General features: G+C 61.5%; 1 protein-coding gene across 1 annotated transcript; it reads right to left on the bottom strand.

The window, feature by feature from the left end:
• Nucleotides 1-864: 864 nt before the first annotated feature.
• LOC119094125 (protein kinase C) lies at nucleotides 865-21511 on the bottom strand. The gene is made up of 12 exons (XM_037217202.1): nucleotides 21489-21511; nucleotides 20632-20729; nucleotides 15661-15744; nucleotides 10151-10348; nucleotides 7763-7917; nucleotides 6898-7008; nucleotides 6151-6246; nucleotides 3835-3926; nucleotides 2506-2686; nucleotides 2035-2232; nucleotides 1201-1573; nucleotides 865-1079 (listed from the first exon to the last, which is right to left on the bottom strand). Exons 1-12 carry the CDS (start codon nucleotides 21509-21511, stop codon nucleotides 865-867), a joined length of 1824 nt encoding a protein of 607 aa, XP_037073097.1.
• Nucleotides 21512-26865: the final 5354 nt, after the last annotated feature.

Here is a 26865-nt window from a genome sequence, read left to right as displayed (position 1 = left end):
CAGTCGGCGAATGTATTCATCAAAAATATGTACAACAAACCCTCAAGTGTTGGACACTTCGGCGACTGTCGGCGGGTGGCGCTGACCCGAGCCAGGGTCAGGCGCGCGCGCGCGCGCGACTCCATTGCACAGTGTCGGGTGCGCGGCGCTGCCGCTCCCGCCCGCCGGTGGCGCACACTTCCACAGCGGGACGCGGTAAATGACTGTGACTCTGACCCGTTAACGCCCGGCACAACACGCACACCGTGCTCCAGCGGCCGACTGCGCCACTGACGGCGTCTCCCATCACACTGTGGACTTGGCCCGTCGGGACTGCACCGACCAGCGGCCGCGTGACGAGATGCAAGCGGCCCGCCCCACGGCCAGCGGCGCGCTCGTGAGCAAGAGCATAGTTCGGGTTGAGCCTCGCTTTGGTTGCACTTGGAAAGTTTTTGGCCTGTCGCTTATTAAAACAGCATCGCTGCCTCCGCTACGCATTGTTGACTGAGCCTATCGCATGCATTGGACTATCGCGTGTAACGGGAATTTTGCGTCAAATTCCCTCCAACGCGCTCGCGCCCTAACAAAATACATGCTCCAGGAAAGCTCGAGGTACTGTGATTACACATGAAAGACCCAAGTCTATCATATTCGGGATCACAAAATGCTCGGACAATCGGCTCCGCTGTCAGCTGCGCGGCCGAGACAACATTGCACAAGAATCGGCACTGGACACCACGCCATATGAAAACACACTGCCCGCGGCCATCACACGAAGACACGATATCGAAGGACACAACCAGGCACCGGCCCCGCGCCGCTCGGCCGGCCGGCGTTTGTACTGCTGGGCGGTAGTGCACCTCGGCGCCGCTAGAGGCGCCACCATCACCGCAGGCCGGCCGCGCGGCTGCGCGTGGCCCGAAGTGAGCCGAAGGGCGGCAGCGGCGACTGCGCCTCCACCAGGACGCGCGGCTCGACGCTTCCCATCTCGGCCAGCGACGGCTCCGGCTGCAGGAAGCGACGCCGCTTCTTCGGCGGCAGGCAGGGCGAACCGAGGTCGGCGGCCGGACGGCGCCGGCGCGGCCGCGGAGACGCCTGCTCTGGGATTGGCGACAGCGGCGCGGCGGCGCGCTCCAGCAGCCGCCGCGTCGCGCGCCGCGGCGGCGGCGCCGGCGGCGACGGCGATGGTGACGCCGGCGGACGCGTCGAATTCGACGTGACGGGGCGAGGCGGCCGCCGGCTCCGGTGCGGGCAGCACGCGCACGCGCGGGAAGAGCTGGATGTCCTGACGCGGAGCGGCAGCCGCGGCGGGTGGTGACGCCGGCTCTTCCCCGGGCTCGCTCTCGTCCAGCTCCTCACCGAACGAGCTGTCGGGGCTGAGCGGCGACGAGAGACACGAGTCGTCGGCGGCGGCGCTCTCGAACGCCAGCAGGCCGGGCACGTCGTCGAAGGCCGTACCACCGTCGCCGTCGGCCGGCGGGTCGTCATCGTCGACTTGCACGTTCTCGGGCAGCGCCTCGGAGCTGTCGTGGCCCCGTGAGCTCTCCAGACTGGAGACATACCAGCCGAACTGGCTGTTGCAGTAGTGGTAGTTCTGCCGGCGGACGGACGGGAGCGGTCAGCGTGGACCCGGGACCGGCGTCGTGGTCGGGAATGCACGCATAATTTATTTTCCATTGTGACTGGGATTGTGCACGATTGTGACTAGTCGGCATTGCATGAATAAACATTCCCATTCTCAAAGATTTATGACATCACAGAAAAATTTCAAGGAGATCAGATTTTGAAGAATGTTCATAAAGCTCCATTACCAAATTGTGGAAAAGGCCCGGCGAAAGTATGCCGTTTCCTCGCGAACGATGGAATGTAAACAGCATACAAGTGAAGAGCACAGCTGACCTTTAAACTGACTGACCAGCATGTCAGTCAATAAAACTGACCAGAGTGTCAGTGCGCATTACACTGGTCACCCTCGCCACACGGGAACTGTACCCACAGCGGAGCGTGAACAAAGGCCGCTAAAGATCAACAATGCCCCCATCCACCACAACTCACCCTATACTTGGACGGATTATCATAGCCGCTCGAGTTGGGCCGTTTGTCCTTCCTGTGCCGCTTGCTGGACGGCGAGCCGGTGAAGGCCGACGGAATGCGCTGAATCTCATCGTCCGGCGCCTGCTCCCGCAGAACTCGGCCGATGTCGAACGGCGGGTCGTCATGGCAACCGGAGCTGACGCTCTCCCAGTCCAGATCCTGACGAACACCGAGAAAAACGTCAGCGTGTCATCAGCTGGCAACAATCTGATAAAGCACGCCCCACATCCACACCGCATGCTGTCGCGGCGGGAGGTCGCACGACACGGCGCTGCTTCGCGAGACGTCTCTGCGGTGACGCCTCCGCTTCATTACTGCCTGGCAAACTGACCACGTGACCGCGGCCGGATGTCGGCAGCGACACTCAGCGCTCAGGTGTCGCAGCGCCTGTGCGACAGCGCCCGTGCGACAGCGCCTTCGTGCGCAGCTCACCCTGAAGAACACGTGGCCCGGGATGTCGTCGTTGGAGAGGCGGTCCTCAGGCCGGCGCTGCAGCAGCGCGCGGATGAAGCTCAGCCCGGCCAGCACCATTGGCTTCTCGTGCGAGAGCAGGACGCTGAACTTCTCCTCCATGAAGTGGTGAGGCAGCTCGATCGGGTCGTGCAGGATCGACCTGAGGAGAAGAGGGGCGGGGTCAGAGCCGGAGCGTGACGGAGCATGAGATGTTCGAGAAACTTGCCGTCAGCTGACGCGGTCTCAGAACAGTCGCCAGGTCTGAAGCGCCAGCGACGCTCAAAAGCGAGCGAACGTGGCGCCACGGCTCGCTCTCCAGGGCAAGTGCCCGAGCAGGACCTTCTCCCGGAAGAGCAGCGCCACTTCTCGAGCCGAGGCCGCGCGCGCCAGGGCGACGCGTTTCAGTGCCGTCACGTCACATTGGCACGCGCTGGCGGCTCGCTGGCTAACCACCGGCCAGCCGGCGACGCGCGTCGCAGCGAAAGTGACCCAGAAACGCGCCGCAGCCGGCATAATTGTGGGACGCGCCCCGGCCCGAACAGCACGCGTCCAATGGCGCCGTCCGCGTCCTCATGCGTGCATGTGTGAGGTTGAGGGGAGGGGAGGGCAGCCAAGTCCCGGGCCGTCGTCAGTCAGGGCGCGTTTTCGTGGCCGCGGTGTTGCGGCGCGTTGCGACCGCGCGACATACCGCAGCCAGGAATCCTTTCACTTTCTGGCCGACGGGTTTGGGAGAGTGGGCCTAACTGGGTCAGTGGGGCGCTGGGGCGCGGGTGGTCGGGCTCCTGGCCTTCCTCGTGTCAAGAGCGCACGACTGCGCCGCCGGCGGACAGCGCGCTGTGAAAGGCCGGCGCCGGCGGGCCGTGCGCGGCCGACCCCCGCCCCCTCCGTCGGCTGGGCGGACCGCGGTGGCGTCCGCTGACCCTAATCGGCGGCGAGCCTCAGTGAGAGCGTCGGCGTCGTCGACGTCGGCGGCGGAGGCGGCGGCCAGACGCGTCGGCACGGCACGCGACCCCCCCCCCCCCCTCCCCCCCCCCCCACCACGCCCGTCGGGCCACGGGCGGTGGCAACAGCAACTGGGAGCGTTAGTGGGAGGCGCTGTCCAAGGGGGCCTGCATGGCCTGCACTCGAGCGTTTCAAGCCGCCTTATGCTTTTCTACAACATTAAATTCAACGGAGAGTAGATTGTCGATTCAAGCAAAACAAAATAGGTTATTGCATGAAGGGAATACAAATAGAGAACGGGGAGGGACGAGGGCAAGAAAGAAATGGACGAGAGCTAGCCAGGAAACATCAAGGCAGTTTACTTACTCTTCGAGATCGGCCACTTCACGGCCCTTGAAGGGCAGCTGACCCACGATGAGCTCGTAAGCTATGACGCCCAAACCCCACAGGTCGGCCTCCTGCAAAACAAGGGAGTTGTCTGGTTAGCTTCTGTGCACGATTTCTGTTGGTGTTGTGTAAGCCGGGTGAGATAGCAATCGGCGTTGCGAAGCTTCCTCATTTCACAGCTTCTGGTCTAGCTGCATGTGTGAAAGTGAAGCCCGCGCGCGGAAAAGTAAAGCTAAATCAGCATCAGTTTACGGGCATTCTTGTCTTAAAAGTTCAACTTTATTTCTAATCAAGCAGGCTTTTCCCTTACAGATGTCGAAAAATACCATAGATCACACCAAATCATCAACTTGCATACAAAGGAACAAGAGGCTGTGCGAGCGCGAAAGGAAACCCACCTCCGCTGACAAGGAAAAAACGGCGGTGAAAGGATTCAGAGAAGCCCGATGCCAGCACACACAATGTTCAGATCGGCACAGCCAGCGTCCTGAATCAAGCCTCTGCAGCATTGCCGCCAGACAGGCATCCACAGAGCCGAGCCAAGTCGATTGTACCGAGACGGTAGACGAAGAGAGTGCCCTCTCCCCGCCCAACTGAAGAGAATCGCGCCGCCATGAAGCCTGGCGCCCCGGCCGAGACAGGTCCGCCTGCGTGCTTTCACTTTCTCGCCGGAGCGGTCCAATTTCCCGACGCGGTGGCCGACGCCACGGAGAGGCGGCCGGGCGGGGAGGGGCGGGGGCGGGGGCGACGCGTCGGAGCCGACGAGGGCAGGCGGCGGACAGGTCACGGGCCAGCCGGGTGACAGATCCTCCCCCCCCCCCCCTTCCCAGCCTCCGCAGACGTCTGGTGACGGGAGAGCCGACGACGAGGTATGAGCCTCACAACTTAAACCCACCCGAGCACGCGAAAATGTGCCCACAAGCACCGGCCCAGCCCCGGCGGCCGGGACGACAGCGGTGTCCTCGCGACGCAACACCTGACCGCAGGTGTCGAAGTCCCGAGGGCACCGCTAGGTCGGCCGGGCGACGCTGTCCCACTGACCCAGTTCGGCGGCGGCGGCCAGCGCTGACCGACCGCCTGCCGCAGCCAGAGAAAACTGTCGGCTAGACGAGCCGAGCCCAGCCAAGACGCAGGCCAGACGAGGGCAGACCAGGAAAGAAAGGGCCACCCGCAGCCCCGAGCAGACCACCTGACCATACCAGACCAGACGGGCCCAGCCAAACTCAGCCTAGACCACACCCGAGCGCCGTAATCCAGACACGAACGTCAGGAACCCGACCCGACCCGACCCGACCCGACCCGACCAGAGCAGGCGAGAACAGATCAGACCACGTCACACCGGAATGAATCAGACCACACCCAGACCACGGCAAGCCAGCTAACCCGGACCGCGAGGCAGCAGACCGGGCCCTGGACTTTGATCAGACCACCCGGCCAGTCCTCTCGGCCCCGTGGCCAAAGGTCGCGCTTCACGCCCCTAGCGAGCCCGCTGCGCTCCTGTCAGCGCGCCCCTGGCCGCGTCACTGTCGCAATCAGGAGGGGGCGTTGCGGACTTTGCCCCTCTCGCCTCGCAGCGGCCGAGAGACCAAGGGCGAGAACGGTAAACATGAGCTGGAGGCGTCTCAGTGAACGGCTGCAAGGCAGGAGACACTTGGTGCTGTCGGATGTCCAGCTCCGCCCTGGCGCCGTTGAGCACGCCCTTCCCCGCGCTGCCCCACCCTTCCTCACCCACCGGAGATGCAGGTCATGCGCCACGGGAGAATAACACTCCATGCCGGAGACAGAAAAGTGTTTCAGGACTCAGTCCAAACCAAGCATCGCAATGAGAAATGAAAAATTTCCGAGAAAGTGCCGCCAACACGCCACCGGCGGCAGCTCACGTGCAAGTGTACTGAGCTAACGACGTCGGGGTTTGGGTGATCCCAACACCGATACGAGCGTTCGGCGCACTCAACACTGGCGATCATTTCCTGATGTCCGCAAACTCGCCGCAATGGCAGGCGAACTGCGCTCCAACGTCACCGGTACTGATCCAACGCCGGCTGTCAGCGACGCAGCTGATATCTTGCAGATCCCGGCGAGGCCGCTCCAGGGAACCTAGGAGTGTATGGGGCGGCGCCGGGGATGACCGGGGCGGGCCGGGAAGGGCCGGGGGAAGACCACAGGTGGGCCGGGGTTGGCAAGGGAGGGCCGAGGCGGGCCGAAGAGGCCGGGGTGGGCTGGTGTGGGCCGAGGAGGGCCGGGGAAGCCCGGATAGGGACTGAAAGTCGGCCGCGGCTCTATCTCGGTACTCACAAAGCTGTAGGCGGTGGCGGGTCCGTGCGCGCCGCTGGACTTCAGCACCTCCGGAGCCATGTAGTCCGGAGTGCCCGTTTTGCCGCTGATCTGCGTCTGTGGAGAGAGAGGGGACGGCTTAGCTGGCGGGCATGAGTCAGCCGGGCGGGGGCCAGGGCGGGCAGACATCAGGGACGGCTCGTGGGGACGAACGGGGTAGTCCCGACCGCCAGCGACCATCGGCGCATTCCTAAACAGTCAGACTGTTGTGCAGACAGACTGTAAGCGGTGTAGACAGAGTAACATGACCGTTAACGTGGCCGCAGGGGTGTGTCGGGCCCATGATCGGGCTAGCCGGGCGCCCGACGCCGTGCGCGGCCGTACACGTAATACGACCTCGCACGGCGTCGCGGACAGCGCAGCGGCGAGGGAGCTGTACTGCGAGCGCCACCGCCCCGCCAGCACGGACCTTCCGGCCTTTCACAGCAGCTCAGAAAGACCGACTACGAGCTGACTGAGACGGCCTCGGAGACCGACTCGCAGACTGACTCCGAGGCCGACTGAGATCGACTCTGAGACCGACTCGGAGACTGAGCCGGAGACCGCATGACCGCCGGCCTCGCCCGCGCCGCACGTCCGGCTAATTGAGCGACATTGGCCCGGGTGTATTGAGCGGCAGCCCCGCTCGATCATGCCGAGGGGCCCCCGCGGGCGCCGAGCCCCCAGGGCAGCGGCAGAGCACCCGGTCGTCAAGCCGACTTCACCCACCGACTCGCCGACCTCGAAGTGCCGCGAGAGGCCGAAGTCGGCCAGGCGGACGTGGCCGTCGCCGAACACCAGGACGTTCTCCAGCTTCAGGTCGCGGTACAAGATGTTGTTCTGGAAAGGTCGACTCACGTCATCGCCGGACTTCACCGAGCGCAGCACGACTGGAAGTAGCAAATTGCATCGCGACCTGGCAGCTATGAGGAACTAGGTGATGCCATTCCAGGGCGAGGGGTGACGAGGATCACTGGAGATGGCAGGTCAGGAGACAGGTCTTCGATGACGGCGCGGTGAAGGCAAGCAAGCTTCAGAGGCTACACCGACCCCGCGGACTAGCCGCGCGGCACCAGGTAGTCATGGCGTCAGCACGCTCCCTGCCCGGTCGCCTGCGGTTCCGGAAAGGAGACTGTTGCTCGGCACAAACATTGCGACGGCTTGCGTCCACATTTCGTTACTTTTGACAGATGATTAGCGGCCAAACTAAGGGAGGGCCGACGGCAGAGGAGGGGCGTCTCGCGAATCATACAAAGTCCACGCAAATGGGGCTGTCTGTTTTCACGTCAGAGCGGACCCGTGAACCAAGGGTCAAAGGTGGGTGCGAGGGACCCATAACATTTCGGGAAAGCCCGGGTGGTCTTTGACGCCAAAGTGAGCTTGCGAACCTCGTTCTCACCCCTCCAATCACAGTTCACCTCTAAATAATTCCCTCCCCCCCCCCCCCCTCTTCCCGCCACCACGAACATCGAGTCGATAGGCGCATCGGGTTTTCAAAGCTCGAAAACCTGACTTTAGCTGCACCTTCATCCCACTGCGCGCGAGCCGCTGCAGCTGACATCTCGATCGTGCTCATGCTGATGTTGATGTTCACCTCGTGCAGGAAGCGGATGGCGACGCTCAGCTCCGCCAGCACGATCCTCATGCGGTCGACGTAGCGGGCGTAGTTGTAGACGAACATGCGGCGCAGGTAGCCGGGGCTGCGGCTGGGGCCCACCAGCGAGAACAGGTCCTTTCCGACCGCATAAGCTGCAGAGGGACGCAGCTGTCAGCCTGGCAGTCCCAGTGCAGCCTTCAGCCCACTTGGCAGCCCACCTGGCCGCCGGCCGGCTGAGCGGGGGCATTCGCCTGTGGCGTCAGGTGTCAGTTCAATTGCACAAGTGGCCGGCGACTCTCCGCCGGCATGCGGCGAGTCAGAGTCGAGCGGTCGGCTCCGGCGGCTCTTGCGGCGCCGGAGCCAGACGCCGGATCGGCCGGCGCGACGGCGACGCGTCCAAATCGCTGCGACAAGTCCCCGGTTGGCGCTATCTGCCCCGGTGATCGGCGCGCGCGTGTCCCTCCCCTCCCCCTCCCCCTCCCGTTAAAAGGCCGTCAGCGGTCGGAGAGTGGCGTCCGGGCTGCGCGCCGACGCGCCCGAGCGGCGCGTCGGCTTTGGCCGGGGGCGGGCCGGCCGGCCATCTGCCGGCCGCGCGCGCGTGCCCGCCTGCCGCCGCTCCACCCGGTCACCCAAATCGGCCGCTGCGGCCGGCGCCGCACGCACAGCTGGCGCCGGCCGCGCCGCGCCGCCGGCGGGCCTGAGCGGGGCGCGGGGAGCCTGGCGAGCCGGGCGAGTGGACGGCGGTCGGGGGCCGCTGCCGCCCCGTGTAAACACGGTCCGAACCGGGCGACACCGGCCCGCCGACCAGGCCGCAGCCGGTAAACACCTCTGTGAAACCCCGGCGCGCCGGGCGGCGCCAGCGGCCTTTGTGCGGCCGGCGGCGGGCGGCACCGCGACGGTCGCGGCCGTAGAAAGTACGCGCGAGGCTGTCACGCCGTGTCGTGTCGTAAGAGCGCCGCGCGCTCGACCGGCCAAAGGTTGCCAGCCAGAGTTGGCCGGGCCGGTCCCCCTCAGCCCGTGTCCAGCTGAGGCGGCGTCGGACCGGGTGCGCCGCCTCCGGCACAGGGCCAGCTGTGGGCCGCGCGCCGCCCACCGTCAGCTGGTCTACCACCGGCCAAAGCCAACACGATCGGCGCGCGCGGCGCCCCCCCCCCCCCCCCGCCCCTGCCGCGCGGACGGCCTGCCGTCGACGCACGTAGGCGGCGCACAGGGCGGCAGTAGCGGGCGACCCTGGCGGCGCGGCCCCGGGCCGCCAGTCAAGGTCGACCCTGCCGCCGCCGGCTGGCTCTGTACGGCGCGCGGCACGAGCCTCGTAGCGGCGTGCCCGCCGGCCAACAGCTGACCGGCACGCCCGCGGGCGGCACGCCGCCGCTCCGGCCGACCTGGCCGCGCGCCGCAGCCGGCTCCGCGGCCAAACGCTGGTCAGCGGCCCGGTCGCGAACGCCGGTGAGGACCCGCCGTTACCGACACGGATGTTTTTTCGCCGGAGATCCCAGGCCACCACCGCGCCGCTTCTGCGTCGCAGTGCGCGGCGCTTTTTGGGCACGTGGCCTCCCAGCCAGGCGAAAAACACGGCCATGTTCTTTGTCTGTCGGCCAGGATCCGCACACAAAGACGCTAATGCGCGGTGTCTGCGCGACGCTGGCGCCGCCGTTTGGTCCGTGATCACGATCCCGCACCCGCGGCGGTCGTGGCGCGTCACGGCGCGGCTCCCGCCGGCGTTGTCCCATTTCCGTGACCCATTTTGCCGCGGCGGCTCGGGCACGGCGTGTCGGCACCGGTCGATGTGCAGTCCGCCGCGCCCATAATCCCCTGCCCGCCTGGCTCTCCCGGTACGCGACGTTCGCAGAACGCATCGAGCGGCGGGAGAGGTGCGCCGCGGTAGTGGGAGTGGCGGCTGCGCGGAAGGCCTCGCGACACGGCCGCCGCGACACGGCCGCCGCCCTCGGCCGCCGCGACACGGCCGCCGCCCCGCGCCAATCGACGAACGGTCACCACGTGACCTGGCGCCGGACTGGCGCAGTCGCTCTGGTGCGCCAGCTTCGAACGCCCGGCGCGCGCCAGCGATGCTGCATATTTAGCTGATGCACTTAGCGGAGGAAGCACACCGCGCGCTTCATTCATGTCACTGGAGCGACGCACAGTGGTGAACAGTGCGGTAGGAGCGACATGTCACTGAAACGACGCACAGTCGCGAACAGTCCGGTAGGAGCGACATGTCACTGGAACGACGCACAGTCGTGAACAGTCCGGTAGGAGCGACATGTCACTGGAACGACGCACAGTCGTGAACAGTCCGGTAGGAGCGACATGTCACTGGAACGACGCACAGTCGTGAACAGTCCGGTAGGGACGGCATGCCGACAGCCCGAGGTCAGTACTCACACAGCGCGAGGAAGGCCTTGGGCAGGCTGGCGCTGAAGAAGGCGTAGGCTAGGTCGGTGGTGTACGGCACGTTCTGGAGGCGTGGCAGGATGTCGCGCTCCACCAGCGCGGCCCGGTTCAGGTTTGTCATCTTGAGGGCGTAGAGCGCGCCACGGTCGCGACCCCGCCGCTTCTCCACCAGCACCACGCTGCCGTATCCTGAGGAAGAGAGGCGCAGCAGTCAGGTGCAGTCGGCGCAGCAGTCGGGGGTGCAGTCGGACATGGACAGATTCACAGGTGGCCAGATACACGCGGTCAGAGTCGCAAGGGATGCGCTCTATCAGACGTGTGGGGCTACGGGTAGAAGCATGCGGGTGCGGGCAGGGTGTGGTGTTGGAGCACGGATAGACGGGTGCAGTCAGCGGCTTTGTCTGATACGGTCAACACGACGCTACCATGTCCCGGAAGAAACTCCATATCTATATGATTGCCCAACGTGAAATCTTGCCCATCATCTATCCGATATGGCGAGGTCTGGAAAGCTGAGCCATACACCACCCCCACTGGTTCCGCACGGTTTTTTGCTTTTTGCGGCCATGGCAGCGGATCATTCCACAGAGCCGGCAGTGTCTCCCCACCCGGAACCGGCCATGTCCGGGGCGCAACAGAGTCAGGCCAAGGTCTCTGCAGCCGCCGCTTGCACACAGGGGAACAGAAGCGGGCCACCAGCACGCCCCGCCCGCGCGCTCTAAAGCCCCCGGGCACGGGACTGGGTCAGGGTCGCGGCGCGGCAGGTTGCGGCAATGCTGGCGCAGCGCCGCTGATCCGTCGCGACGTAATCAGCGCGGCCCTGGCGCCGATCGCGGCGATGGTGGCGCGCGCAGGGCCGCCGGGTTTCGACACGGTCGCTGCCGGGGTCGGCCGGCCGAGCTGGCGCCGCCACGGAGCTGGCTACGGCGGACGGCGCGAGGGACGACCGGCGCCGGGTGGCGGCCGGCCAGCGGAGCCTGACGGCGCCGACACCACAGGTCCGGCTCGGCTGGTTCGGTGCGGGTTTCTCGGCCTAGCTGGTGTCGCTTATGTGTCGGGAGGTCAGGCGGAGTTCCGGGACTGACGGTCCGTGCTTCCAAGTCGCCAAAAGTGTCAAAGACCGCCATTACACTGAAGTTGTTTTACAAACGGTTCCCGACACTACCTCCTCAGTCGAGGTCTCTTCCGATCGATTGAGAAGCGCCGCCTCAACCCGCGTCATTGTTGCCGTAACCGTATTTGATTACCACAGTTGTTGGCGAGGCCAAGTAAAACTAGGTCAAGCTGGATGCCCTGGGTCCCGGTTTGGTTTCTTTGCCAACCACTATCTTTTCACTGTGCCAACAGAGTTTCGTTGGCTTACCACGGTTAACCAGATCATCGACATGACACGTGATTAGGCAATGCTCCACATAACGGCGTCGTTTAACCGATACATTCGATTTGGGACCTTGAAGACCTATCGCAGTTGTCTACCTGCCTGCAGAAGACAGGCAACTGATGCGGGCTATCTTTGACATCGCAGGCGTTTAAAGTGTCCTTGAAATCTTCAAACCCAGCGGCGTTCACCACTCGCCAAGCAGCTCTTGGAGACGAGTAGAGCATTGCTGCACAGTCAGCAGCTACGTTATCCAGTGTAAGCTAATCTCAGGCACAAGGTAAGTTGGAGGAGAAGGATTTCGTCAATCGTGTTGTAAGTTGATCACGGACCGTCCTCCCGCTGCTTAATCACTACAAACACTTCATGTAGCCCCTCTCGACTGGCACCTTCCAAGCAATACGCCCAGTGGACAATGTCCACTTCCATACCCCACGATCCGTCCAAACATCGGTCCTGATGACGTCATGGGTTCCCAACGGAATCCCTCCCGCTCACACACTGCCCTCCCGCTCACCCACCCACACACACGCTCACTCACTCCCCCACGACACCCACGTAAGGTAATACAACGCCGCGGCGCGTGCGTCCGGTCGGCCGCCGTCGCGCCAGCCGGCGGACGGCGGCGTGGCGTCAGCTGACGGCTATGACGGGCGGCAGCACGTCGCCCGACCGCACGTAACTGTACCGCCGCCCCGCACGGACCGTACCACCGAGAGGAAAGGCGCGCGCCGCCCGGAAAACGCCGCCCCGTCGGCTGCAGCCGGCCAATGGTGCGGCTTTGTGCTGGTCCGTGCGGCGTCGGCAGAGCGCACGTGAGCTGGGAGATCGCCAATTTCTACTCCGCTCTGGACGCTCTCAATCATTTCCCTCGTGAATCCGCCCGGCTCAGCGAAGCGTCACCCCAACGCCTTGGGGGGGGGGGGCGGTACGCACACCCCCGCACGCACGCATACAGCGGCGGCCGGCGATTGGCGACGCCATAAGAGGCTGCCGGCGCGAGGTCAGGGTACAGGGCGGCGCCCGCGACAGGCGGCCGCTCCGAAGCTGTGGAATGCGGGACCGGATGTGGTCCGAACAGGGCGTCATCACGCCCGGCCGCGGCGCCACGACGGTGACGTCAGCTCCACAGCTCGCGCCGTCGCTCGTCCTCCGGCGCCGAGCACCGGCCATGCGGAATCCGTCGTACGCGGCGTCGCCGACTGCGTCGGCAGGTGGGCGCCGGTGGTGCCATCTCTGGAGCGCGGCGGCAGGCGCCGCAAGCCGCTCGGAACTTGACCCAGTTGGTACGCGGCGGCCGGTTTCCGCGCCGCACGCGTGGTGAAACCGGCCGGTCGGGCCGGCCCGTTTCGTCAGGACTAACGGGCTGCAGGGGCGCCGGCGCGGCAGTGCAGAGACCAGCTGGACGTTGGCCTTTCCGCACCGCAACTGCGCCGCGCGGGCTAGGCCCGCCGGCCGCCGCGCACACCTCGCATCCCCGCGCTTCGCCCGACGCCGCGAAGGTCGACCACGCGCGCGCGAATCACGCATCGACCCGCGCGCGGCGGTCGGCCGGCGCCACGTCTCCGCTCGTCCGCGTCTTCCCATGAGTGGCTGAGCTCGGGAGCCGGCGCCAGCCTCCGCGCGCGGCCGCTGGGTCCGGCCCTGCCGCGGCCCTGAATCGTAGTGCTGCGCTGGGCTGACTCGACCGAACGACAGCCTCCGCTGGCTGGCAGGCCCAGTGCAGCCCGGCCATGTGATCGTGCATACGCGGCGCGGTCAGCTGCCAGGAGCGCCGCAGGCCTAACCCGCGTGACTGCAGCACCCAATGAGGAATCAGCGCCGGGCCACGCACGCGCCTGCGCAGTGGACATCTTCGGCGCGATGCTGGCAGTGGCGCCATGCTGTGCTTCTATCCTCTGTGCGCGCTGCGAAGTCTCCCGCCCGACAGCGGCAATGCCAAGCGTGCGCCTGCATATCAGACCAATGCAGCACCACCTGTACCTATCACAACGCGCAACGCGCGGCTCCCGCCCGACAGCGACGGTCTGGGCGCCCATCCGACGCACTCCGCCGGAGCCCGCCGCCGGCGACCTTGGCGCAGAGTCGGCCGGCCGCTGTGCGTGCGCCGCCAGCAGGTTGGCTGAACCCTCAGGGTCACGGGGGCAGCGGCGCGCACGCACACAAATAGCGCGCTGTCGTCGACCGGCCGCCGACGGCCCGGGCCGACCGGCGCCGGTGTTTGCGTGCGCGGTCGGCGCGCGTTGCACAACGGCAGGTCGGGTCGACCGGGTCGGCCGGCCGAGGGACACCTGCGGCGGAGCGGGGCCGCGCCCCTGCACGTGACCTCGGGACACCGGAGACGGGCGCCGATGCAGCGGTAAACACCGCGGCCGGGCAGGCGCCTGAGTGCTTATCACAGGCATGGCACTGATGTGTCTTTAGAGTGTTTTCCTGTCAGGAATGCCGCAAACAAAGGCGGTCGGTATCCCCGAGGACGTCAAGGTTATCGGATGTGACGTTGTTAAGGGTTAGGTGCCAGTGAACTGTGCGAGGGCCATCAAAATGGAGACTTCTCAAACTTTGTGCGATCTTATCTGGGACGCTTCGAGAGCCATTTGGGATTAGGACCCTCGGAATGTATTGCCAGCTATCACAAAGTCAGCCTAATACAAGAAGTGGAGACAAAAACAGCAGAACAATGATCGTGGCTTTTGTAATCTCATATGACTCGTGACCAGCCACTTGCGGTGAAAACACTGGCGCAAATACAGTTAACCTTAAAATGCACTAGGTTGGACCGCACACATCGTTGGTAAACTGCCGGCTCCCGACAGGGGAAGCCATGTCCCAGTCAATCAAAAAGAGCGTGTCGGAACATCAGCCACGGACAGACTTGGCGGGCGCGGACCGAGGCGGTCGAGAAGGGTTGAAGGCCGGGCACCAGTGAAAAACAAAAATACAGTGGCTGTCTCCTTTGAACACTGTGGAGTGGCCCAGCTCTGTGCGAACGGATCCGACCAGAAATCTCGCAACAGCGTGGCAGAAGATATCCGACGAGCAGCCCGCACGTGGCGTCCGTGAGCCCCTGTGACGTCACGGCTTGCATGCACCCGGAGCGGCCGCCGCGCTGACTCCTAGCACACGATGCTCCCGATATGAGCGAACCCTAATCCGCGGCATCACCCAACTCCATCTGAAATCTGCTTTCTTCTGAAAGATCATCGCCCTACAAAAAGCCGAGTGACGGGAGGCCGGGTACCTAAGAGGCCCTCTCAGGGGGCGGGGGTCAACGCCTCGTTCTGCCCGCCACCGGACACCACCGCTCGAGGACTCGCCCGCGGGCGCCGCCAGAACGCGGCGCCGGCGGCGGCGCCGGAAAGGCCACGTTGCCATTTCCGGCGCTCTGTGCCGATTACAGATACCGGGGCAGAGAGCCGCGCTGGCGGAGCCACCGGCAAGCAGACTTCACAGTGCCAGCCCCGGCCGCGTCAGGAGCCGGCGCCGGGAGTCCGGGGAGGGGGGAGGGTGGTAGGGAAGGGTGGCAGGTGTGGTGGCGCGTGCCGGCGTCCGCGCCCGCCTGCCCGGCTCGGTCGCCTCCGCCGCGCGGGGTCGTTGACTGGCGCGGCAGGCGGCCGACAAATTCGGTGCCGCGTGATGCGGCAACCGGCGTGGTGACGCGTCCGGAGACAGGAGAGCACGGCACACCCGGAGACAGGGGAGCACTGCACACCCCCGGAGACAGGGGAGCACTGCACACCCGGAGACAGGGGAGCACGACACACCGGGAGACAGGGGGCACAGTATACCCGGAGACAGGGCAGCAAGGCGCACCCAGAGACGGGGTGCTATCATCACAAAGTCAGCCTAATACAAGAAGTGCACTGTGCACAAGAAATGCACTGCACGGCCGAAGGCGAGGATCTCTGGACGATATGCCAGGAGGGATGCGAGACGGTGCATCCAGAGACAGGACTGACATACCCCAGAGCTGAAGATCCAGTTGCGCTACACTTACACACAGGGGATCCAGCCACTGTTCGGAGAAGGGAGTCATCATGACCCTTATGCAAAGAGGAGAAAAAGCACCAAGTGCAACGCAATGGCGGACGGTTGCAGGCGTTTTGCCGCAAACTGGGCTTACCTCCACTGCCGAGTTTCTTGATGAATTTAAAGCTTTCCAGCGAAATACATTCGCTGGACTGTGCAGACCGTTGGTGGCGCAGCTCTGCAACGAGAAGACACGTTGTTACAAAGCGTACCGGACATGTTGGATTATATGCCCTGCAATACAGAGAATATTTCATACAATACTGGCAAATATGGACGTTGTTGGATCACAGAGCGTGCAACATCGGTCGGACAGCATGGGAGCGGCATCGATCAGTCACTGCTACTATTCAATTTTATGAAAATAAGCAGGCCCTATGACTATACATAGGGTGTGGTTTGCTACCAATTTTCCTTGATGTGGTTTTTGCTCTGCTCAGTCTTAATGAAGCGTTGTTGGATGAGGGTATAGGAAAACTGCATGACTTTTCTCGCCACACAGTGCAAGACATTCAACGAATGTGACGTAGCTGTGACACAGCGCGAAGCCAATTGTCACAACTGACTTCTTGAGTTCAACACGCGGTGCTGTTGTGCGAATACGGGGATGGCTGCACGTTTTCTTTTTATGTAAAATGGTTTTACTTTAATAGGTGGCATGGCATGTGGCATCTGAAGATGGCATTTAAATCATGGCATGATGGAAAAGTAAGGGATCAAGTCTGTACGGTAAAAGATCACATGGTCTGAAAATGACATTGACAGGTCGCATGGCTAAAGATCGTACGGGATGAAGTTCCTATGGGAAGGCATCGCCAAGCCGCACGGTTCAAGACCGTACGGGATGGGAATCTAATGGAAACGTCATACAGCATAAGGATCGCAAAATGACGGCAGACACTGTATAAGAACACACCAATCTTCAAAGGCTCTTCATAGGCCAACAGCACTCAGCCTCCCACCCCGACACCACCATACGTCGCTCCAACCGTACCTCACATCTACGCCTCAGTCCCGTGCCCCCCCCCCCCCCCCCCAACTCCTGCCCGAACGGCGACTTGCCCCGATGACCCGGTGGCGCCGACGGCTTCGCTCACAAAGAGCGACCGTCGGCGCGGCGCGGCCTTGCCGTGCGGTCATTGACTGCGCCGCCGCCGCCACCGCCGTGCCGGTGAGTTGGTCAGTGGCAGCCGGCGGCCCGTTCCGCGCGCCGCCAGATGGCGCGTTCGTTCACCGGCGGCGCCATGAGGCCGCGACCGCGGGTCGTCCACCCCGCCGACCGGACGCGCTGTCGGCCGCCGCGGCGCGGAGACCGGCAGGATTTTGGACTTGGCAGCGCGATCTGCCGACACGTTAGCCGCCGTGTTGTGGGGGATCGCGCTCGGACGGGTCAGTGGCCGAGGTCACGCAGGCGGCGCAGGGGCCGCCGGCCCGGCAGCGGCTGCGGAGTTTGAGCTGCGTCGCAGACGGACGGGGTCCGGGTGGCGCCGCGCCGCCCAGCACCCGTTTTTGCGGCTGATCGCGATGAATCGGAGGGCAGCTGACAGGAAGGAACGCCCTCCATAACGGTGGGGAGACCGAGGAATGCGAGCACGGCTCTTCTACTGGACAGCTGGCCGCGGCCCGCGCGCTGGCTAATCCGCCAGAGCCATATACGCTATCTCTTCGACCTGGTCGTGAGGACGGCCTTTCGAGCGCTGTCGTCTTACAGACGTCATTCGGCGGGACTGGCCGTCCGCATGGCCGCTAGTCCGGTCCGCGGTTCAGCCGCGTCCTCCGCTCCACGGACCGACCGGCAGGCCAGCCGGACAGCCACCTCGCCCGGCCGTGCAGCCCAACCGTGCAGTAATGGACTCCCGATAACAAACAAAAAGGCCCCGAGTGGGCCAGGCATCGATAGCGTGAATCAACTACCCGATCAACCGTCAGAATGTCCGGCCAACTGCCTGATTCACCCACAAAACAAAGTCAACTTGATCGACAGATGATCGGCTCTGCTGAGCGGCCCATTACAACCGGCGGCCGGACCGACCGGACAGGCGCCCGGCCGAGCAGCGGGCGGGCATCGGTCGGTTGTTGACTCGCCGACACGCCGCGGTCATCTGCCCGGCCGCAGCATGGACGAGCTGCCTGCAAAGCCCCGCAAAGCCGGGCTGTGAACCGACGCCGCCCCGTAGGAAGTCCGCAAAACCACAGCCGCGTTACCGCCGGACGACGCTTAGCGTGGCTTGAGAAACCTGCGGAGGACTAACGGGACGCGACCGCCTCCGCGATTAGATAGCGTCCACGTTGTGGGGTTAGCATTAGCCGTGAGGAGCATTGGTGAGCGACATCAACAGCATCCGTAAGCCGTATCCGTGATGTAATGGCCATCGGTAAGCTTGACTTCATCCAAGGTCCTCTCGACTGCGAAACACGGCAGACTGCTGGGGCGGGCCGCCTGCCAGCAGAGCGGCTTAGCTGGCGGGGCAGGTCGCCGACGAGCCGACGTACCCGACAGCCGCGTTCACACCAGCCGCCCGGCCGATCGAGGCTCCACTAGCCGGAGAGCACTAATGACTGGCCGACCCTGTGCGACCGATTCCCTCCATGCATCACGTCGACGCTGCCCGCGGCCAAATACGGCGCTGCACCGGCTTGAAGGACGGCGCCTGTTGCGGCCGCGGCTCAGATCGCGTGACGTCACGCTCGCCGTCAGCCGACGTCACAGCTTCCCCGGGGTGGCCCGCCCCGGACTTCCTCCGCGGTAACGTCACGCCGAATGACGCGCGCGCCGCCGGACGTAGGAAGCGGCGGTCGCGGCGCGTTACGTCAGGCGGCCGCGCCCCGGCCGGACCCGCGGACGAAGAAACGCCGGTGCACGCCGCGCCGGCGCCGCCTCCTCGCATCCGACCGGCATCCGCGCCCCAGCCGCGGGCGCGTAGCAACCGCCGGCGTCGGCCGAGCTGTCGTAACGGTGCGACACGGGCCAGCGGCGCGGCGCCTGACGTCGGGCCGACGCCGGCGCCGACACCAGGTCACCGGCGGAGCGCGGCCGCCGCCGGCTCCGAGGGGCTTCACTGCAGCGCGCGGTCAGCCGGCGTTCCGTTTCGTCAGCAAAGCCGGCCGCGGATGAGTGGAGTGTAACGAGCAGATTCGGTCAGTTCTCGTCGCGCGCGGTGCGATAACCAAAGCGTCAGGTGGCTCGTAAGTCTGACGGTGCGGTGACAGGTGGCATGTATCAGTCCTGTTTTCAGATGATGGACGACCAAAAAAGGAGCGCGCGATGCAACAGCGGCTACCCGTTACGGCTGCCGCTGGTCTCGGTGCTGAACACGGAAACGGTGCACGCTTCCGCCTGGTACAGGCCCTCCTAAAAACGGACGCCGCTTTCCGCGCAATTCGTGCAGCCGCGTCCGTCCGCCGCCAGCCGTCAGGGTGAGCCGGTCACGCAGGGGTCGCCAGTCGGGGCCGGCGGCCCTGACCGGCCGCGCCGCCGACAAGAGGGGCCCTGCCCAGCTGACTACCGCGCCGCCGACAACAGGGGCCCTGCCCAGCTGACTACCGCGCCGCCGCCCGCCGCCGCTCGCGGTATCAGCTGTCCGTGCCGCGCCTCCAGCACGTGGGCGGCCGGGAACATCCGGTGTCCCGCACGTCTCAGCTGGGACGACAGGTCGTTTCCGAGCCGTACCGTACGCCCCCCGTTCGCCACGCCGGGACCTGGTGCGGGGTTTCCCCAACAGATGGCGCTGGACTCGCGGCCGGCGGAAACCCGCTGGACGGCGCCGAGTCCGACGTGGTGTGCCAGGAAGGGCTGACTCAGACCGAACCCCGCCAAACAGACGGTTCCCAGCAACCCACCACCGACACCACTCCGGGAAGCGTCGTTAGGCGACTGCGTCTCGGCCGAACAAGGACGGTTCTCCCGAGCGAGCATCTCGCCCGAGTTTTCCTGCTCCGATAACAGCCGAATCCGATGACAGCTGTTGGTGGCGAAATCATGCGCCCTTCACAACACGCCTGCTGGGTAGTGCTCGCATACAAAACGCGGTTGGGTGTCTCCGCAATGAAGGGAGTGTCACGCAGTCCCGTCAGATTCCACTCGTCCGTTCGATCTCGCTCGTCCATGCTCGTTCCCTCCTCCGATTGCACAGCTCGCGGATCCCATGTGAACAGCTGCGCAGACCCGCGCTCGTGCAAAAAGCCGAGTAAAGCCAAACGCGTACCCGAGCCATTTGACGGATAATGACAAAATGGCCGCTGGCGAATGCTGAATTACCATCCGGGACTTTGGTCGTCGCGCTGGAGGGCTGATTGGCACGCTCCGTTTGCACTGTCACCTTTAGAGGGGCACCAGGGGCACCTGCCGTCAGTGCGCGACAGCTATTCGCAACCTCGGCGCCCAACAGGATCCGCAAGCACAAAAACCGTCATCAGCGTGAACGGCAATGAACAAAGAGCAGAACGGCGTGGCGTTGTGGATCTAGCGAGTGAAAGTACTTGTTAACGCCGTGTTTATGCCAGCAGCGGCTTCATGAAGCGTTAAGATAGTTCGAAACGCCGTCTCCGAACTCCTGTGCCGCCGCGCTCTTGAGTCAACAGAACGATGCTGGGCTTTAAATCTACCGGAAGCGTTCGTCATTGCCGAGCAGTGCCGACTTCCTGACGCCACCCCTGACCCTGAACCGTCGCCGACGACAGCGCCGCCTGGCCGTCCCGGGCCCGCCGGCCTCCTCCGCCGCCTCCTCCGGCGCCGCGCCGCGAGCCGCCGTCGAAAGCGGCTGCGGCGCGTGAATGAACGAACGAAAGGAACAGGTCGCCGGTAGCGGCGGCGTCGGCCCACTTTCGGTGGGAGCGTCCGGGCCCGTTAGCGCCCCGCTTCGGAGCGGCGGCGCGTGCAGCTGCCGCCAGCTGGCAGCTGCGCCGCTGCAGAGTCGGCCCGCAGCTGGCGGAGCGGGCCAGTTTCCGCGCGGTACGCGCCGCCGCCAACCGAACCTCTTGCACCGGGCCGCAGATCAAACGCGAGCTGCGATCGCATGCCGCCTGAGCCGCCACCGGCCGCCAACGGGCCGCTCACGGAACTCACCTGTCTGCGCCGCGAGCAGACACTGGTTTCCAGGCTCGAGTGAAGAGCCGGCGCGTGGGCTGTTGGGGCTCGACTCGAACCCGCTCTCCTTGTCCGTCCTGCTTGTCGCGCTCGGTCGCCGGCTTGCCTCGCGCCGTCAGCCGGCGACTGGAGACGGCGAACGATGACAGGTCGCGGCTGCATGCGTACATCGGCCGCCGTGACTGCGACATGCTCGCCGCTGCCCGTCCGCCTCGCGGGTCGCCGCTCAGTCCAGTCACAGTCACCGAGTCACTCGCGGCCGCAGGCTGGGGCGCCGTTCGCGTCACGACTGGGCCGGGCCGTCAGCACCACGTACAGTCCCGCACCTCAACCCCTCCGCTCGCCGCAGACCCACTGCCATCAGCTGTTCGCTGCGACCGGCGCCGGGACCACCTGATCGACGGGGCTCGGGAGCGGCGCCCGGACGGCGGACGCTCGCGGGCGGACGCGAGAAAGCCGGCGCCCGGGAGGCCGCACCGGCACGACGGGGAGCCGTGGAGTGCGAGGGGGGTCGACGCCAGGTTTAGCAGATAAGGGTGTCAAAACAGGTTTTTTAGTTGCGTTAATCCTTTTGCTGCTTATCTATGCTCATCTAAGCGCCCACACCAGGCACGCCACGTGGTATGTTGACGGGGGTGCACCAGCATGACGGGGATGTTTGCAGGCAATGGGAATTTTCTCCGCATGATTCCAATATTTGCGCCGCCCTGCCCATGTGGCGCGGTGTATTCTCAAAAACGGATGGTGAGGCGGTGTGCAGGCAGAAGTCTGCCCATATGGAAGGAGCTTCAGGGCCGTGGCTCTGATAGATCGTTCCAGGAGACATCCCTACGTACTTGGTGCGCTTGACGATGATCATTCGTATGGCGTTCGTACGCTTATACCTTTATGGCTGATGCGGTTCATCATATAGACAGTGTCGTCATGTTACACGTTTTCACACACGTAACTGCGGTCGGTGGATATTTTGGCATGAAACCACATGACAGTGTAAAGACGTAAGAACAAAGGAGACCAGGGGGCACGGACCCAATGTTGGGGAAGAATAACATCAATTTTACGGTGATGCGTGGAACGAATGGGCTTGGAATCAAGCGCTGCTCCCCAATCTCGTTCAACCTTTCTGAGACGTTTCTATGCCTACGGGACAACATCGTTGCAGTTATGCTCTTCCGGAGTGATACAATTAAGGACTCATCGTTGCACGACTCAAGCAGCATCATTGCAGTCTTGCCAGCATAGCCACAGGAGTGCATCATTCCACTCTTACCAGCATAGCCACAGGAGTACATCATTCCACTCTTACCAGCATAGCCACAGGAGTGCATTATTCCGCTCCTACCAGCATAGCCAGAGAGTGCATCATTCCGCTCCTACCAGCATAGCCACAGCAATGCATCATTCCACTCTTACCAGCATAGCCACAGGAGTGCATCATTCCACTCTTACCAGCATAGCAGCGGGAGCGTCTCCATGACGGGGTCATAAACAGGGCACCGATTCACGAGGTCGTCATGAGAACAACACAGTTGGACTCTTATCACGAGACCGGCATGCCAGGCGCCAGCATGGAGGTGCCGGCGTTACGCTGCACCAAGCTACAGGTACCTGCGGGAGCATCAGCACGGACGTCATCTACAGGTACCTGCGGGAGCATCAGCACGGACGTCATCTACAGGTACCTGCGGGAGCATCAGCACGGACGTCATCTCTCAGCTTCCGAAACAGTCACCGTCGTGCAAAAAAAATGTGGCCGAAGTCGTGCAGTCTGTGACGGGATTTTTCTCAATACCGTGGCTTCATGCAAGCATTGCTGCATGTTTGTCCACATTGCCAGCTAATGAGCTTAGAAATAAACCCTTGGAAAAACCTAATGTCAGGGCCGGCTTCACTGAAAGGACTGTTCTGTTTTGATGACTCCAAGGCGACGATAATGACTGTCGAAAACTGATAACGCTGACGGCTCCACCCTCACGTCTCGCCCCCCCCCCCCCCTCCCGGCTCCCCTGTTTCAGGATGTCTTCCCCTCGGTGCCCCTCGCCGGGGGGCTGGGGAGGAGGGGACGGACCCTCCGAGACGCCGGCACGACCCAAACGATGGCCATCCGCCTCCAGAAGGTTCTGGCGAGTGAGCGCTGCGGTTCACTGCAAACCAGTCGAACATTGATAGGTCATTTATCATCTTATCGTAACGTTTTTTTCTCGTTTCATCCCACAGTGTAAGCTTTCCAAATATTTCTCTCGGCACGGTATTCAAACGTGTTAATGCGTATGCCAGGTCGTGCTGAAATAACTTGAGGAATGCTGCACGACAGCATAACAGCCTGCAAGGAGTGTGATTTCCTATAATATGTGTGTGCCTTCTGTTGACCCAGAACCCAACGACACATACGGTGCCAGTTCGATTCATCACCGGACTGCAACCGGAGCTAAGATATCTGCAATAAGATTGGTTTCCAGCTAGCTGGCTGGCCACTGGTCGATCAGCTAGCGCTGGCTAGTCGCTTGTCCACCCGGTCAGCCGGCTCTGGGAAGGTTCGGGAACTGTTGTAAAATGTACCGAGATTCCATCCGCGGATTTGAGATGCATGAATTCACTCCGTTAGTCGTTTGAATACGATAACAGATATCTAAGGGCGCTAAATTGATTACATAATGTATTGAGCTTAAATGACAGGCAAATTACGGTGTGTGGTTAGAAGAAGTTAATTATTATGTGTGATCAAAACACGTCAGCGAGCATTTTATTCCTATCGGAACATTACTAGAGGTAACAGGGGGACATCTCAAACGTTTTGAAAACGCTGGCCACCGGATACATATATATATATATATATATATATATATATATATATATATATAGTTTGTCCTAGAACTGCCGACTTTGGGTATAAGGCAGCACTCTATCTACCTGCTGCTGTCTAACCACATACACTAAACCCATATTTCCCTTTCAGAGGTTTTAGAATGCCTTCCAAAACCCAGCTCACTTGAAACCATCAAGCATAAACAAGAACCTGGACACCTATGGCTTTATCCTGCCTCACCTACATCTGAGTCATGTCGATATATGCAATGAGCAAGGACACCAGGTATCTCCCGAGCCCGAGAGCCCCAGCGATTCCAGCCGCTTGCATGCATCAAATTTGTTTTGTTTAAAAAACACAAGTTACAGGTGTGTGCCAAATGCAAGGTTTTCACGTATCCCCAATTTTTTGGGTCGCACCACGCAAGCATCACACCAGCAAAGCAAAGCCTGGTGCAATTACTGACAAATCCTGGAACAGAATTGTACTCAACGTATTTATTTTACCCGAAGACAAATTAACCCCTAAATTTCACCACTCCCAAAATGCGGGAGTGAAAAATTCTTCAAATGTTTTCTGAATAAAATCTAGAGGCTCAACATCCCCATTACCACCCATTTTTACAAATTTTAAGTCAAATGAGGTGATACCAAAATTTTACTTGGAAACTATAAGTATTTATATGTATTTAATTACTTCTTTTGTTGTGCTTGTAATGACATATATTTGTTGTTTTATAATATAATAGTTCGTTGTGTTGTGTTTGAAGAAGAGAGGTTGTTTTGTGGAGCAAATCCACTACCGTACCGTTGACAGGGTCTAGCCGTGACAATCAGAACAAGTTGTTCAAAGTAAATTGAGAGGTTTTGACCTGTCTGTTGTCAATTATGTCTGGTGCTAGCAAGCTGGCACAAATGAACTGAACTAAAACACGAGTTGAAACCAGCCAGAAAAAAGCTTTGTCATGTTTTTATCATAACTGCTGGTGTCAAGAAATAGGTGAGCTGAGTTGAGATAATGTTTACCATCTGGGCTACCTTCAGTTAGGTCACGTTGGTTAATTACATGGCAAGTGGCGGTAGGAATTTTGCAAGAATCAGTGTCTCACAAATGCTGCTGCGATACAAATAGGTTAGACAGTGTGGTATGCGGTAAAGCTTCTTTTGGTTAGGCTTAGTAAGGTTACTTAAGTAGAAACAATCATTGGTATTTTGAACCAGACACCACGTCACGCGTCACGTCACCCCGAAACGGTCCAAGACACCACTTCACGCGTCACGTCACCCCGAAGCGGTCAAGACACCGCGTCACGTGTCACGTCACCGCGAAGCGGTCTAAGACACCACGTCACGCGTCACGTCACCCCGAAGCGGTCCAAGACACCACTTCACGCGTCACGTCACCCCGAAGCGGTCCAAGACACCACGTCACGCGTCACGTCACCCCGAAGCGGTCCAAGACACCACGTCACGCGTCACGTCACCCCGAAGCGGTCCAAGACACCACGTCACGCGTCACGTCGCGGCGAAGCGGTGCGACAGACACCTGCACCGCGACTTGAAGAGCACTGTATGAGAACAAGATGCAGCGATGAACAATGCCAGCGTACTTAACCCGCACTGGAAATGGCATGCTCGCCGACTGTGGTTTTGTACTGAGGTAGATGGAGGTGCGTACCTGATAAGATAATATTGCGGCATACTGGAAAGTCCCCACTGAATGCGCTCGAATGGAGACCATCTCTCCAACCGGGGTGCACGGACTGGTAATATCTCCCAGCGCGGCCATTTTGGCCGGACCTCTTACCGCCGGAAGTCTGTACGGAGCTCACCGTCATGCCCGCCAGAAGGGTTCTCTCGCGTTGGATATGTGCTTTGACCCGACCTGACAGCCGCACATTATGCCGACGAGAAGCTGGCAGTTGGAGAAGCCTAATGTTCTCCACATGGGACGTGCAGAAAACGCGCCCCGAATGAGCTTCAGTTATGGCTGATCCAGGTATGCCGCGGGCCAGTCATAGTTAAACATGCAGTGTACGCAGGTGACTGGAGAATGACCAGTTGAAGCGCCGTAATTGCCGGCGTACTGGCAGCCATCGATGACAAAATGACGCACACCATAAAATGGGCAGGAGAGCGCGCGGGCGTAATGCGGCATGCAGTGAGCTGTGGTCCTCACTAATGTGTGGTACTCCACACTGGTCTTCTATACGTACATAGATGCCTAGTTTTATGGTGACTTGTGTTCGAAAAGTAAACATTCCCCCGTTGCGCGGCAATTTGAGCCCTTTCGGGGCTCTATGACGTTGTCGTTGGCATTGTTTGACCACGTGTTATTTGTATGTAAGTTGTTCAGTGCATTAGCGAGGAACATTAGTCACACAGATAAGAACAGTAGTGCTAGCCTAACTCCTCGAAAAAAAACAGGGGAATGGAAATATGGTTAGATTGATATTTCAGCAAAACACGCCTTTCTCGAAACAACAGCAAAAGTAAATTCAAATTTGCCTGCGCATGATCCCACTCGATTGTTCCGTTTTTTGGGGGGTGAGAGCAAGCCACAGTTTTTTACAGGACACCGACATTCAGGGGATTAAAACAAAGGGCGATTGCCAGCCACTACCAAAATACAGTACCCTATCTAAAAATTACAATGCCCGGACATACGTGTACATGCAAACGAATTCAAGCAAATAGGCATCACGCATCACGCTTCATTCGAACATGTAAGCGAGTTGAAGTAAACAAGCATCACACATCGCGCATAAATTATGCATGCAAACTATTTCAATTGGACAGGCATCATGCATCACGGTTATTAATCGCTGGTTGTTTAATCCCCTGAATGTTGGTATCTCGTAAAAACTGTGGCTTGCTCTTACAAAAAACCTGAACAATCGAGTAGGATCGTCGGCAGGCAATTTTAAAGTCACTTTTGCTATTGTTTCGAGAAAGGCATGTTGCCGAAGTATCAACCTAACTATATCTTCATTCTCCTGTTTTTTTTCCGAGCCATAAGGCGAATACTACTGTCTTAACTATATTATTGTTTTGCTTATGTTCAGTTCATCGCAGCTTGTTAACCTGGCACGAGCGCGGTGCGAGCCGACCGCTTGATCGCACTGCATCCTGGGGCGTGCGCTGACGAGCGGCGCTGTTGTCTTCAGTAGCACGGGGCAGTTGTCGGAGTGCAGGCACGCCATGTTCGCATTCGTTCGGTGCCAGGCTGTTTCTCCGCGGGTCCCGGGCGGACGGCGGGGGGGGGGGGGGCTCGTCTGCGCTTTCCGCTCATCTGTCCACGGAGGAGGGGGTACCAGGGGAGAACGACAGGGCATGCGTGGTAGTTATCGGATTAGCGCCTGTCGGATTGTGGTGATAGATGGGCGCGGACCGGAGCTGGAGTCGCCG

Source organism: Pollicipes pollicipes, unplaced genomic scaffold (genome assembly GCF_011947565.3).
Source record: "Pollicipes pollicipes isolate AB1234 unplaced genomic scaffold, Ppol_2.1 Scaffold_4002;HRSCAF=4701_pilon_pilon_pilon, whole genome shotgun sequence".
Lineage (NCBI taxonomy): Eukaryota > Metazoa > Arthropoda > Thecostraca > Pollicipedomorpha > Pollicipedidae > Pollicipes > Pollicipes pollicipes.
Note: the sequence above shows the minus strand (reverse complement) of the source record. Positions and strands in the feature narration are given on the sequence as shown.